This window comes from Scyliorhinus canicula, chromosome 2 (assembly GCF_902713615.1).
Source record: "Scyliorhinus canicula chromosome 2, sScyCan1.1, whole genome shotgun sequence".
In the NCBI taxonomy this organism is placed as follows: Eukaryota; Metazoa; Chordata; class Chondrichthyes; order Carcharhiniformes; family Scyliorhinidae; genus Scyliorhinus; species Scyliorhinus canicula.
Genome location: NC_052147.1, coordinates 281,742,918 through 281,757,907, shown reverse-complemented (window position 1 = coordinate 281,757,907; position 14,990 = coordinate 281,742,918). Strand labels below are relative to the sequence as shown.

Sequence of the window (14,990 nt, the reverse complement as noted above, 5' to 3'; positions counted from 1 at the left end):
GCTTTGCTAAACAAGCGGGTTTTTCAAGAGCAATTTGAAATGGAGAGAGCGAGGCAGAGAGATTAGGATTAGAGCTCAGAGCCCAGGCTGCTGAAGACATGACCAACTGTGGCAGAATGATTAAAATCAGAGGTGTTCAAGGGACCAGAACTAGAGGTGCTCAGAGATTGGAACATTGTAGGACTAACAAGATTACAGAGATATGAAGGATCACAATGATATCTCAATGCAACGTTCACTGGAGAAGTGGGGGGTGGGGGAGAGATCGCAGAAGATTCATTTCACCTCATCACCATACAGAAGGCTTGAATGCAAACATCGAAGAGCTGATGTTTCAAACGTTGGGGGAAGGGGAACGAGACAAACAGGAACTCACGGTACAATGACTCTCCCCAAAGACCTCTCTTTCTCGCCTCGGCATCTCTGCGCGCTCTGGGTTGCGCCAGCCAACAAAACTCTAAAGAGGCGACAAAGCTCGAGACACTTACAACTGCGTACTGGCTGCTGGAGTAAAGGGTTTTGCGAGGAGCAATCTTTTGACTTGGATACCTCGCTGCACTTTCGGTCTCTTCCAACCAAGCCGTTTTCAGGGGTCGTTGAGGGAACAGGAGCCAGGTCAGTTTGTAATAGCGGCTGAACATCTTCACCGGATGCATGCTCAGATGCTTGCTCCGAGTTTCAGTCTGTGTGTAGGCAGGCCCACGCGTCTCCATTCACAATGAGGCTGCAGCCTCTGCCTCATCAAGTGTTAATGGCACCATCGTGCATAACAGAGACTTCCCCCACCCCCTCCATGATTGCTAATACAATTAACCTGCCCAATCAAGGCAGCCCCTCATTTCCAGAGCGGGGTGGGGTGGTCGAAAGACGGCGAATCAGAATTATCTTCAAACTCCACACTGGAAGTTGTGCAGGGAGCACGGAGAATTTTTATTTTTGTACAAGAGCATCGTAAACTCCAACCTCCGCTCAAAAGGGCCCTCTTATCAGAACTATCACAGTCCATCTTAGCACAGGACAGTCTAATCAGCCATTGTTTGCAGACAGGCGAACAACACATGCCTCATCATGTGAGCGAGATGATTGCAGCCCTTTATTTCAGCTGCACTACGGTACTGAGGGTGCGCCACACTGTCAGGAGATGCAGTCTCCACGGTGAAATGTTAAACCCAGGACCTTTCTGCGTTCCTAGCTGGTTTCACAACCACTATTTCAAAGAGCACGAGGAGGGGACTCTCCTTACGTGCTGGGCGACACTTCTGCCTCAACCAACATTGCACAGAAAATGTCAGATAATCTGGTCATTGGCACACTGCTGTTTCTGGGATCTTGCGTTGTTTCAATTGGCTGCAGTGTTCAGCAAGTACACTGAAAGGTGACCTGAAATGTTAACTCTGTTTCTCTCTCTCCACAGATGCTGCCTGATCCACTGAGTATTTTATCTTATTAATTCGCATTCCCAGCATTTACTGCGTTTTGTGCCTGTCCATGGTTGTACAACACTTTGGGATGTGCTCAGCTCACAAAAGAAAGGCTTTTCGTTAGAAGCTGAAGCATATTTAAAGGGTGGGTGGGACAATGATGTGTGAAGCCACACACTCCACGTCCCAGTACTGCACTGGACAATCAGTCTAGATCCAGAGGACATTCACCAGGTCCCGAAAGGCATTATATAAATGCAAGTCTTTCTTTCATTCACGTGTAACCCCTGGTCCAGGTTTGCAGTTGTCAGTCTAGTTGGGCTTGTTCCTGGAGGGGTTAGTCACGTGAACTCACACCTCCAACTGCTCCATCCACTCGAACGTACAGATGCTGCCAGACCGGCGGAGATTTTCCAGCATTTTTGTTTCAGATTCCAGCATCCACAGTATTTTGCTTTTATTGACCACATATAATAATAATATTATTGAGTCCAGGGTAAGGCTTTGGAAGGGCTTGATGGGGTGGGGGCAGGTGGAAGGTTAAGAAAGGAATGAAGCCAGCCAACGTCACTGCTATCCAATGTGGGTGGCCCAATAGCACAGTGGTTAGCACTGTTGCGTCACAGTGCCAGGGTCCCGGATTAGATTCCCGATTGGGTCAATGCCTGTGTGGAGTCTGCACGGTCTCCTTGTGTCTTCGTGGGTTTCTTCTGGGTGCTCCGGTTTCATAGAACATAGAACAGTACAGCACAGAACAGGCCCTTCGGCCCTCGATGTTGTGCCGAGCCATGATCACCCTACTCAAACCCACGTATCCACCCTATACGCGTAACCCAACAACCCCCTCTTAACCTTACTTTTAATTAGGACACTACGGGCAATTTAGTATGGCCAATCCACCTAACCCGCACATCTTTGGACTGTGGGAGGAAACCAGAGCACCCGGAGGAAACCCACGCACACAGGGGGAGGACGTGCAGACTCCACACAGACAGTGACCCAGCCGGGAATCGAACCTGGGACCCTGGAGCTGTGAAGCATTTATGCTAACCACCATGCTACCCTGCTGCCCCTACAAGTCCCGAAAGACGTGCTGTTCGGTGAATTGGACATTCTGAATTCTCCCTCAGTGTACCCGAACAGGCGCCGGAATGCGGCGACTAGGGGCTTTTCACAGTAACTTCATTGCAGTAAGCCTACTTGTGACACTAATAAAGATTATGTCCCTCCCCTGGGCAGAGAATGATACTGCACAGGAGGTGGCCAATCAGCCCATCATGCCTGTGCCAAGCCTTTGGTGGAGCTGTACAATTAGCACCACTCCTTTCCCACAGCCCAGTAATTTTTCTCAGTTTAAATATTGATCCAATTCCTTTTGAAGGCTGCAATTGAATTTGCCGCCGCCGCCGCCCTTTCAGGCAGCGCATCCTGGATCTCACCACACCGCTAACACTTTTCCTCACCCTACGACCATTTGAATTAGGAGGCCATTCGGCCCCTCAAACCGGCTCCGCCATTCGATAAACTCGTGGCTGATCTGTGATAATGGGCCTTCATTTGCCCACTTATTCCAGACACCGTTTGACCCCCTTGCTAATCAAGAATCGACCTCGGTGGTGAAAATATTCAATAACCCCGCCTCTCCGGGAAGAAGAATTCGAAGACTCACGACCCTCAAGAGAAAAAGTTTCACCTCATCTCAGTCTTAAACGGGGACCGTTTAATTTTAATATGGAGCCCCCTGGTTTTAGTGTCTCCCACAAGGGAGCACACCCTTTTAGCATCCACCCTGTCAAGTCCCCTCGGGGCCTTGTATGCTTCAAAAATATCTCTCATTCTTCTGAAATCGAATAGATACAGGCCTAATAAGGGCCTGTTTAAGATCAATAAGGTTTTTAAAAAAAAAAAATCAATACTCATTCTTGGAATGTGGGCATTGCTGGCTAGGCCAGCATTAATTGCCCATCCCCAATTGGCCTGGACATGGTGGCGAGCTGCTTTCTTGAACCGCGGCAGTCCACATGGTGTAGGTGCACCCACAGCGCAGTTAGGGAGATTTGGGAGGGGAGTTATCTTCTGTGAACTGTTTTCAATCCAATCATGACCATACTTTATAAAAGGAGACTCAAACTGCACACAGTACTCCAGGTGTGGTAGCACCAATGCCCTGGGCTACAGTTGCAAAAGTCCCCCACTATTATATTCCATTCCCCATGTCACATCTGGCTCATTTCCCAATCGTCCTAAATCTGTGTCCTCTGCCTCTCACACCACTGGAAGAGCTTCTCTCAATTTAATCAAAGCCCTGCATGATTTTCAACTTCACATTGAGGGAGCATGGTGCGGAGTTCACATCTGATGCTCCACACAGTTCAATATCCTGCTACCCAAGCTGAAGGGGTATTGACAGGGTGGATGCAGAGAGGATGTTCACTCTTGTGGAAGAATCTAGACCTAGGGGTCATTGTTTAAGAACAAGGATTTGGCCGATTAAACCGGAGGAGGGGGAATTTTTCTCTCCGAGGGCAGTGAGTCTCTGGAACTCTTCCTCACAAGGCAGTGGAAGCAGAACCTTCCAATATTTTTAACAACACCAGGTTAAAGTCCAACAGGTTTGTTTCAATTCACTAGCTTTCGGTGCACTGCTCCTTCCTCACCTGAGGAAGCAGCAGTGCTCCGAACCTGTTGGAATTTAACCTGGTGTTGTAAGATTTCTTACTGTGCTCACCCCAGTCCCCACACTATTTTTAAGGCAGAGGTAGATTCTTGATAAGCAAGGGGGTGAAAGACCGCCGGGGGGGGGGGGGGGGGGGGGGGGGGGGGGGGTAGGTGGGACCCAGATTTGCGGTCATCGGATCAGCCATGACCTTATTAAAGGGGGAACATGCTCGAGGGGCTGAATGGCCTTCTCCTGCTCCTTGTTTGAATGTTCAAAGATTGGCCACTCGAGTGCAGCCTTTCAGATCAATTCCGCCATCGGCAACCTGTGATTTGCCAGCTGAACGCCACAGTTTCCCAATCAAAACAAAAACATAAAGGAGGTGAAAATGTCTATTTCTGAGCATAAGTCAGTCTTATCTTTGGACAGGATAAGGGAATCGGAGGTAGCTGTACAAAAGAAAACCTGGACATTGGCCCCTCTGAATGCCAATAGTTCAAATGAGCGCATTGCCCCTGATTATCACTGGCTTCTGACCCTGTGCAAAGTCACAAATGTAGATTTTTTACAAACTGTACCTTCAAGTTCCACTCTCGGGTGTAAATGGTGCAAGGGATCTCAGCAATGTTACAGAGCTGCTCTCATTCTGGGGCGAGTGTGTGAATTGGCTGTTTTATTTGCTTTAGTTCAAGTCCTCACTCAAAGAGTTGAACCGACTCCATTGCACAACCTGCGAACGAGACTGAGGGGGGCTGGTCTCCACCTCTCTCAGCAGCAATAGAGCTGGGACGTACACTTTAGCAAAGGACACCTCTGGCCACTTTAACCTCACCCTTTTTAACTTCAGAGGAAAACGGTAACTCCCTGCACCAACCGCAAAGTTAACCTTTAACCCAAGTCAAACGGGGTCCCGTTAACCATTCACAAGCTACAGTGTACGTCCCAGCTCTATTGCGGCTGAAAGAGGTGGAGACCTGCCCCTCAGTCTCGTTCAGAGGTTGTGCAATGGAGTCCGTTCCCTATAAAAACTGGGGACAACACTCCACTGGTTGAGTCAAACCGATCACAAAGGAAGATGGTTGGAGGTTAAGCATCTCCATCTCGGGGCTTCACTGCAGACGTTTTCCTTTCATTTGTTCGTGGGTGTGGCATTACTGGCTGGGCCGCCATTTATTGTCCACCCACAATTGCCCTTGTAAGACCATTTCAGAAGGGGATTCAATTGCCCTTGTAAGACCATCCGGAGTCACATGTAGGCCAGACCAGGTAAGGATGGCAGATTTCCTTCCCTCAAGGACATCAGGGGTTCCTCAGGGTTGTGTCCCAAGGCCCAACCATCCTCAGCCGCATCATTAATGACCTTCCCTCCATCGTGAGGCGAGAAGTGGGGACGTTCGCTGATCACTGCACAATGTTCAGCACCATTCACAACTCCTCAGATACTGAAGCAGTCCGCGTCCATATGAAGCAGGACCTGGACAAGCTCCAGGCTTGGGCTGAGAAGTGGCAAGTTACATTCACGCCACACAAGTGCCAGGCAATGATCATCTCTCCTTGACATTCAATACCTTTACTATCACTGAATCCCCCAGTATCGACATACTGGGGGTTACAATGGACCAGAAATTGAACCAGCCATATAAATACTGTGGCTACAACAGGTCAGAGGGTGGGAATCCGTGGGTAACTCGCCTCTTGACACCCAAAGGCTGTCAGTTATCTTCAATAAGAAGTCTTACAACACCAGGTTAAAGTCCAACAGGTTTGTTTCAAACACGAGCTTTCGGAGCACGGCTCCTTCTTCACCTGAAGAAGGAGCCGTGCTCCGAAAGCTCGTGTTTGAAACAAACCTGTTGGACTTTAACCTGGTGTTGTAAGACTTCTTACTGTGCTCACCCCAGTCCAACGCCGGCATCTCCACATCATAGTTATCTTCAAGGCACAGGACAGGAGTGTGATGAAATACTCTCCACTTGCCTGGATGAGTGCAGCTCCAACAACACTCAAGGAGCTCAACACCATACCGGACAAAGCAGCCCCACTTGATCGGCACCCTCTCCACTACCGATGCACATAGACAGCCGTGTGCACCGTCTACACTGCAGCAACTCACCACCAAGGCTCATTTAACAGCACCTTCCAAACCCGCGACCTCTATCGCCGGAACACCACCGGCTGCAGGTTCCCTTCCAAGTCTCACACCAGCCTGATTTGGAAACATATCGACGTTCTTCACTGCCTATGGGCAGCATGGTAGCACAGTGGTTAGCACTGTTGCTTCACAGCTCCAGGGTCCCAGGTTCGATTCCCAGCTTGTGTCACTATCTGTGCGGACGGTCTGCACGTTTTCCCCGTGTCTGTGTGGGTTTCCTCCGGGTGCTCCGGTTCCCTCCCACTAGTCCCGAAAGACGTGCTGTTAGGTAATTTGGACATTCTGAATTCTCCCTCCGTGTACCCGAACAGGTGCCGGAATGTGGCGACTAGGGGCTTTTCACAGTAACTTCACTGCAGTGTTAATCTCATTTAATTTCCAATCTTGGCCCCCTTATTCTTGGCCCCTGATTGCAAAATGCTTCTTAGCAAAGTGATTAGCACTGTTGCTTCACAGAGGCAGGGTCCTCGGTTCGAGTCCCGGCTTGGGTCACTGTCTGTGCGGAATCTGTACTTTCTCCCCGTGTCTGCGTGGGTTTCCTTCGGGGGCTCCGGTTTCCTCCCTCAAGTCCCGAAAGACATGCTGGCTAGGTGAATTGGACATTCGAAATTCTCCCTCGGTGTACCCGAACAGGCGCCGGAATGTGGGGACTAGGGGCTTTTCACAGTAACTTCATTGCAGTGTTAATGTAAGCCTACTTGTGACAATAATAAAGATGATTATGCCACTGGGTTAAAATCCTGGAACTCCTTTCCTATCAGCACTGCAAGTTACCTACACCAACTGGACTGCTGTAATTCACATTGGCAGCTCACGGTCCTTTCTCAAGAGCAATTAGAGATGGGCAATAAATGCTGGCCCAGCCAGCAATGCCCACATCCTACGACACAATACAAAATCATGCTGCATCTTCTGAAAAAAGTATTGTTCCAGACTAGGGTGCCAATTAACCACAAAACATCTGGATTAGGGGGTGCTGCAAGTCAAGATTCCCCATTCTGATCACTACCAGGGGCTGGTTTAGCTCACTGAGCTAAATCGCTGGCTTTTAAAGCAGACCAAGCAGGCCAGCAGCACGGTTCGATTCCCGTACCTCCCCGGACAGGCGCCGGAATGTGGCGACTAGGGGCTTTTCACAGTAACTTCATTGAAGCCTACTCGTGACAATAAGCCATTTTCATTTCATTTTCATCTCATGGCTCCATGCAGAATGGGATGAATGTGATTGGGGTTCAAATGGATACTTCCTGCTGCCCAATAGCGTGGCAACATTTCCTGTCATCTCTTCCAGCCCCGACTCCTTCCGCACTCCTCTGGCCTCTTACACATCCACGATTTTCATCGCTGTACCATTGGTGGCTGAAAGTTCAATTCCCTTCCGAAATATTTAGTCTTTCCATCTCTCGCTTTCCAGTCTCTCTCTCCCTGTGTGTCTCACTCTCTCCCCTTTAGGATACTCCTTAAAACTATCGCTGACCAAGCTTTGGGTAGCTTGTGTTAATCTCTCCTTTTGCGGCTAAGGTCAAAGTTTGGTTTGTTAACTCTCCTGTGTAGACCCTATGGTGCCTTATGTTAAAGGTGTCATATGAATGAAACTGGCTTCAGTTGCAAGAACTCCCACAAGGAATAGCAACTTGGGTGGAGTACCCGGACAATGTAGGTACCACATATCTAACTATCTTTTAGTTAGGATCATTGAAATAAAATTAATCCAGTTATTTGACAGTAAAGCAGATACACAGATGAGGCACAGCACCTGTTAGCACTGAGTTATACCCAAGGGACTGCCCCATTTATAGCTCCTCACACTTGGTTTCAGTTTCTTCTGTTTCCTCTGAATCTACACTGACCCAAAATGTGCTTTTCTGCCGGCCCCTGGTACTTCCCTATTGAGACGAGACAGTTCCACAAACAACTATGCTGCTCCACAGAAATCCTAAGGTGCTATAGAAATACAGGTTTCACCTTCCAGCAATCCTACAGTCTAGTGTTGAGTAATAACTGGACAGTTCAAACGCAAGTCTCCCCACCCCTGCCCCACACTGACCATGCAGAGTAACCAGCGCTTGTGAAATAAATAAAGGACTGCTTAGACTGGAGGACGGGGCAGGAGGTATGCTGGTGACTGTGAGAGCAGGTTCTGGATTGGGTTGACTGAAGGACTATAGAGAGGAAAGGAACATTGCAGTCAGCACAGTTACACCTGGGTGGCTCTGGACAATGACCCCTCCCTCTCGTCAATTCCCACCATCCATCCCCTTCCCTTATTCACCCCGTCTCTCATTTTCACATCCTCCCACCTAGTCTATTCCACCTCCTCCTCCCCTTCCCTTTATCTCCGCACCCCACTTCGCCATTGCCCCCTTCCTCTTCTCCCTCTCCCATCGCCCTCCTTCCACCCACTTCCTCCCCTTCTCTTCCCTGTATCCCCCCCATTGCTCCACAAACCCTTCCCCTTTAGACTTCCGCTACTCCATTTCTCCCTTCCCAGCCCCATACCTGTCTCGAGCCGACCCCATTCCCCCCGCATCTTGAGCCAGCCCCATTTCCCCCCATCTATCTTGTGCCTGCCCCATTTCCCCCCGCACCTCGAGCCTGCCCCACTGACCCCCATCTATCTGAGCCTGCCCCATTCACCCCCATCCATCTTGAGCCCACCCTATTCCCCCCGCATCTCGAGCCAGCCCCATTTCCCCCCCACATCTCGAGCCTGCCTCATTCCTCCTATTGGCCCCAACATCCATCCCTCTCACATTCCCACCTCATCCCATTCTCTTATTCACCTTGTCCCTCATTTCCACCTCGTCCCACCTACAGTATTCCATCTCCTCCTCCCCTTCCCATAGATTCCGCACCCTTCCTCTTCTCCATTGCCTCCTTCCCAATCGCTCTCCTTCTGCCCACTTCCTCCCCATCCAAATCACTTTCCTGTCCCCTCTATTTCTCCGCAAAAAATTTGCCTTTCCCCCTCCTTCTGACTTACCCTACTCTATTTCTCCGTTCCCAGCCCATTCACCCTACACTTTGCCCCCGCACCCACGACCCACACTTTGTCCCCTTCCCCCCACTCCACACTTTGCCCCACCCCACTTTGCCCTCTCTCCCCCACCCCTTCCACCATTTGGCCCCCCCTCCCGGCCCCTTCCACCCTTTGCACCCACCCCCTTCCACCTTTTGCCCCACTTCCACCGGGCCCCCCTCCACCCTTTGCCCCCCCCCCCCCCGGGAACCTTCCACCCTTTGCCCCCCCCCTCCCCCCTGGTCCCTTCCACCCTTCCTCCCACCCCCCTGGTCCCTTCCACCCTTCCCCCCACCTTTTGCTCCCTTTCCCCCACCTTTTGCCCCCTTCTCCCCCCACCTTTTGCCCCTTCTCCCCCCCACCTTTTGCCCCCTTCCCCCCAATCTTTTGCCCCTTCTCCCCCCCAATCTTTTGCCCCCTTCTCCCCCCCAATCTTTTGCCCCCTTCTCCCCCCAATCTTTTGCCCCCCTCTCCCCCAATCTTTTGCCCCCCTCTCCCCCAATCTTTTGCCCCCCTTCCCCCCAATCTTTTGCCCTCCCCTCCAATCTTTTGCCCTGTCTCCCCCCCCAATATTTTGTCCCTTCTCCCCCAATCTTTTGCCCCCTTCTCCCCCAATCTTTCCCCCCCTTCTCCCACCCCCAATCTTTTGCCCCCTTCTCCCCCAATCTATTGCCCTCCCCCCCAATCTTTTGCCCCCTTCTCCCCCCAATCTTTTGCCCCTTCTCCCCCCCAATCTTTTGCCCCTTCTCCCCCCAATCTATTGCCCCCTTCTCCCCCCAATCTATTGCCCCCTTCTCCCCCCAATCTTTTGCCCCCTTCTCCCCCCCAATCTTTTCCCCCCAATCTTTTCCCCCCCAATCTTTTCCCCCCGACCATGACACATTCAATTCACCTCCTCCATGACTTCTCCCGCTCTCTCCTCCATTCACTTACTCAGTCTGTCTCTCCTCCATCACCTGACACCTCTTTCCTAAACATTGGTCTGGAGGTCAAGACCCCGGCACGCTGAACGTCATCGCGTCATAACGTCACCGCCTCCTGACGCAATCGCGTCCTCACCTCAACGCCTCCTGACGCAATCGTGTCCAACGTCACCGCCTCCTACCCCATCGCGTCTTGACGGCAGCTCCGTACGTCAGCGCGTTGCGGCCGCTTCTCGAAACCTCATTTATTCCATTTCCCTCCCGCTATGAAACAGAAACGGAAAAAAAGGGTTCGGGAGAACTGCCGCCTCTTTTCCCTGGCGCGCTAAAATAAAGAACCGCCCGCGCGCGCGAATCCGGTGTTTTAACCGTTAGATTTGCGAGGAGATTGGTCCCCCGGCAGTGGAGGAGATTCAGACGGTGAACAAGAGCGGCCGGACTGCTGCTCCTCCTGCACAGCGCCATCGGCCGGCCTGGAGGACACACCACACCCTCCACCACCAACACAGCCTCGCCTCACCTGGTACCCAGGTAACTATTGGACAGGGAGCTTTCCATTGCAAATGCCTCATCACAGCACAGGAGGAGACCATTCAGCCCATCCAGTCCATGCTGGCTCTCTAGAACAATCCAACCAGTCCCATTCCCCGCTGTCATTTTCCTCAAGTGTTTGTCCAATTTCCTTTTGAAATTATTTAATTGTCTCCGCTTTCACGATATTTATTTATATTTATTCATATCGTTTTCCTCTGAGATATTTCTTAAAACCAAGCTTTTGGTCATCACACCTACTACCTCCTACTGTGGCCTGGTGCCATTACTTTGTTTTAGAACGCTCCTGTTAAGTGTCCTGAAGCAAATTAATGGTGCTGTGTAAACAAACGGTGTTGTTGCCGTTAACTCGCTTCCTTTAAAAACAAATCCTATCCTTGTTTCCAAATCCCTCCATGGCCTCGTCACTCCCTATCGCTGTGATCTCCTGCAGCTCAACAACTCTCCGGGATCTCTATGCGCTTCCAGTTCTGACATAATAATAATAATACTCTTTATTGTTGTCACAAGTAGGTTTACATTAACACTGCAATGAAGTTACTGTGAAAATTCCCCAGTTGCCACATTCCGACTCTTGTTCGGGGACACTGAGGGAGAATTCAGAATGTCCAATTCACCTAACAAGCACGTCTTTCGGGACTTGTGGGAGGAATCTGGAGCACCCGGAGGAAACCCATGCGGGGAGAACGTGCAGACTCCGGCACAGACAGTGACCCAAGCCAGGAATCGAACCTGGGACCTTGGCGCTGTGAAAAAATAGTGCTAACCACTGTGACGCCCTGACTTCTTGAGCCTCCCAATTTTATTCATGCCACCATTGCCGGCCGTACCTCCAGCTGCTCAGGAATCCTTCCCTAAACGTTGTCAGCTCTCCTCTCCCTCCTCCCTTGAAATGCTCATTAAAACCTACTTCTTTGGCCATCTGGCCTAATTAGCTTCTTACACAACTCAGCATCAAATCTTTGTTGATAATTGCTCCTGTGAAATGCCTTAGAACACTTTATGACGTTAAAGGTTCTATGTAAATGTGGTGTTGCTGTTAGCACACTTACTGCCCTCCCGGAAAGTAGAATAATGATTGGTTAACCATCAAACAAATCGTAAGCAATGGCTTGATTCAAACTTCTTTTCAAAACAATAATTCCCAGTCTTCCTGGAAGCGAGGGGATCCCAGACCTTTACGCAAAATCTGATTTCTCTGGGAAGCAGTAGATAAATGCCTAGTTTTAATGAAACTTACAAGATAAATTAGTTATTCCGAGATAGTATCCCGGATTTAACTGACAATCCCAGGCAGAGGTTTATTTCCAGGACGATGTAGAATATTCCCAGACTCTGTCCCCAATTTTACCAAAATTCACAGGAATGTGTAACATTATTCCCAGCATTCCGTCCCGATTTTCCTGTAATTCCAAGGGCGGCGCAGTAGCACAGTGGTTAGCACTGTTGCTTCACAGTGCCAGGTTCGGTTCGTTGCTTGGGTCGCTGTCTGTGCGGAGTCTGCACATTCTCCCTGTGTCTGCGTGGGTTTCCTCCGGGTGCTCCGGTTTCTTCTCACAAGTCGCAAGAGACGCGCATGTTAGGTGAATTGGACATTCTGAATTCTCCCTCTGTGTACCTGAACAGGCTCCGGAATGTGGCGACTAGGAGATTTTCACAGTAACTTCATTGCAGTGTTAATGTAAGCCTACTGGTGACAATAATAATAATTTTCCCCAGAATTTATCCTCTTTTTCCGGTAATTCTGAGGTCTGAGGAAATGATTCCCTGGATTCATCCCTAATTTTCCAGTCATTTCGAGGTCTGTGGGAATTATTCTGAATTCTCCCTCTGTGTACCCGAGCAGGCGCCGGAATGTGGCGACTAGGGGCTTTTCACAGTAACTTTATTGAAGCCTACTTGTGACAATAAGCGATTTCCATTTCATTTTATTCCCAGGATTTCTCCCTGATTGTAAATGGTTCCCAAGGCCGATTGTATTCCCCAGACTCTGTTTCCGGTTTGTGTAGTAATTTGGGGACGGACAGACACAGAGAGGGATGGGGTGTGCTGCATTCTCTGCATCTCTGCAGCTGCCCAACCTGCTGTCCTGCCGGCCTGTGTCTCCTGCGCTTCAGCAGCAATTTGACACAGTGACAGTCTGGCGCAGAGTCACCGCCGGGTATCAGGGATCAGCGGCAAGAAGCATCTACGGACACTGGGACAAGCTGGGCAACGAGAGCAGAAAAGGGGGAGGGGGGGGGGGGGGGTGAGAGGGGAAACTGCTTCCAGTTCTGATATCCCCTTTCTACGATTTGCTGGTCGTATTTTACGCCAGAACCCACCCGTGAACGTCTTGGGATGGCAGGCTTTGCGACCTGAAGGGCACCATACCAGTGCAAGATGTTGTTGTTGTAAACTAGCTGCTCAGAGAGTCTGTGGGGTTTAATTGCCAGAGATTGATGATGTCACGAGCAACTGGGCTGAATAGAATGTGAAGCGGGGAGTGTGGAAGAGGATAGGCTGCCTGTTCACCCTGAGACACAAAAAAAAAACAATCCTTGTACTAGCTGCCTACTGGAAACATTCGCTGCTGCCAGGTACGTAAAGGCAGAATGACCCCAAACTACCCGAATAAAATAATTAATTTGCTATTATGCCAACCTCCCTTCTGATTTGGGCAGGAGCATTTCTGTTTTCCAAAGAGCCTTTCTTAATGTTCTCTTTGTTTGGCTGATTAATGAGGGAGTGGTTTGAACACAAGAAGAACAGACGGCTTTTAATGGGTGGACATAGATCTGAGATAATTAAGCCAGAAAAAAACAAACCAGAGGGGAGATGAAGAGAATTTGTTTTGAGTTGTTGTGATCTGGATAGGCGCTGGCTGACAGGGCGGTGGAAGCAGATTTGTGAGCAACTTGCAAAGAGAAATCAGATAATTGCTGTAAAATGAGATATTTCCAGGGCTATGGGGGAAATGGGTGGTGGTGGGTGTGTGTGGGATGAATGGGACTAATGTCAAAGAACTGGTACAGGCAGGGATGGGCTGAATGGCCTGCGGTGCTGTGAGTGGGCAGGGAGGAATATTGGGGATTCTCTTGTGTCTCTGTTTACTGAGGGAACACGTTGTAAGCAGCATCTGAACACAGGGCCTCGCCGGGAGGCCCGACCGGTTAAGGGCAGCATGTGTTGATTGTTATTTAATATTCCGTTTCTCTGACTCCTAGCTGCTAAATCACTGTTCTCATTCAGCTATTTGTCACCATGGCATCATTTAAAAAAATAAATTTAGAGTGCCCAATTCATTTTTTCCAATTAAGGGGCAATTTAGCGTGTTCAATCCACCTACTTTGCACATCTTTGGGTTGTGTGGGTGAAACCCACGCAAACACGGGGAGAATGTGCAAACTCCACACAGACAGTGACCCAGAGCCAGGATCGAACCTGGGACCTCAGCGCCGTGAGACTGCAGTGCTCCCACTGCGGCAGCGCGCTGCCCTACCATGGCATCATTTACTGCAACTGATTGTGTTCTACACATTGTATTAATTAAGATTTCTTTATTTTCCAACCTGCTGGCCGCCTGTCAACATTTCTCAACCCCCCCCCCCCCCCCCAATGCTGTCACAGACCTTTCTCCTGGGTTTATTTGAGCCTTCACTTTTGTATTTGCTTGACCATCAAATTCTTTAATATTCCAGCCCAGGAGACAATTCAGCCTGCCGTGTCTCTGCCAGCCCTATCCAATATCCCAGCATGAATCAGTGTGGGCCATAGCAGAGGTGGAGGGGGGGACGGGGCTGCATTTAGAATGGCAAAGGGCTGGTGAGTTTATTTTTCCACTGCCTGTTTTATATCTCCACCCTTCCTTCGTTCTTTGCTGCTGCTAAAGTTTCAGAGGCATTCAAATGTTCGGGCAAGGAGTGTCATCCCGCTATTCGACTGTGGAGGCTTCGCAGCTCAAACCAACCGCGTCGCTCGGGCACATTTCCCAACAGGATTCACTGCATGAGGAGTCCCAGCTTCCCAAACCTGGATGCAGTCCCGGGTGTGTTTTGGGAGGTGCGGTGGTGGAGAGGGTGGCCCAGGTTGTATGGGGAACCTGACTGTCAGAAGGGCAGCACGGTAGCACACGTGGATAGCACTGTGTCCCAGGTTCGATTCCCCGCTGGGTCACTATCTGTGCGGAGTCTGCACGTTCTCCCAGTGTGTGCGTGGGTTTCCTCTGGGTGCTCCGGTTTCTTCCCACTGTCCAAATATGTGCAGGTTCGGTGGATTGGCCATG

The 14,990-nt window shown here is 50.1% G+C and overlaps 2 protein-coding genes across 4 annotated transcripts in view; one reads left to right on the top strand and one right to left on the bottom strand.

Moving 5' to 3' along the window:
• LOC119962333 (serine/threonine kinase 11 interacting protein) overlaps nt 1-10,174 on the bottom strand; it is a 124,386-nt gene extending 114,212 nt beyond the window's left edge. The window contains exon 1 of the mRNA XM_038790312.1: nt 10,144-10,174. Coding sequence (XP_038646240.1) covers nt 10,144-10,152 — 9 coding nt within the window. The 5' untranslated portion in view covers nt 10,153-10,174. The remainder of the gene's footprint in view (nt 1-10,143) is intronic.
• A 169-nt stretch (nt 10,175-10,343) lies between these two features.
• Nucleotides 10,344-14,990, top strand: part of slc4a3 (solute carrier family 4 member 3) — a 176,938-nt gene continuing 172,291 nt past the window's right edge. For 2 of the 3 annotated variants that reach the window (XR_005459828.1, XM_038790157.1), the window contains exon 1: nt 10,344-10,705. The gene's annotated coding sequence lies outside the window, so the exon portion shown is untranslated. Of the gene's footprint in view, nt 10,706-13,198; nt 13,306-14,990 lie in introns of those variants that run through there. The other variant, XM_038790158.1, reaches the window with a different exon arrangement.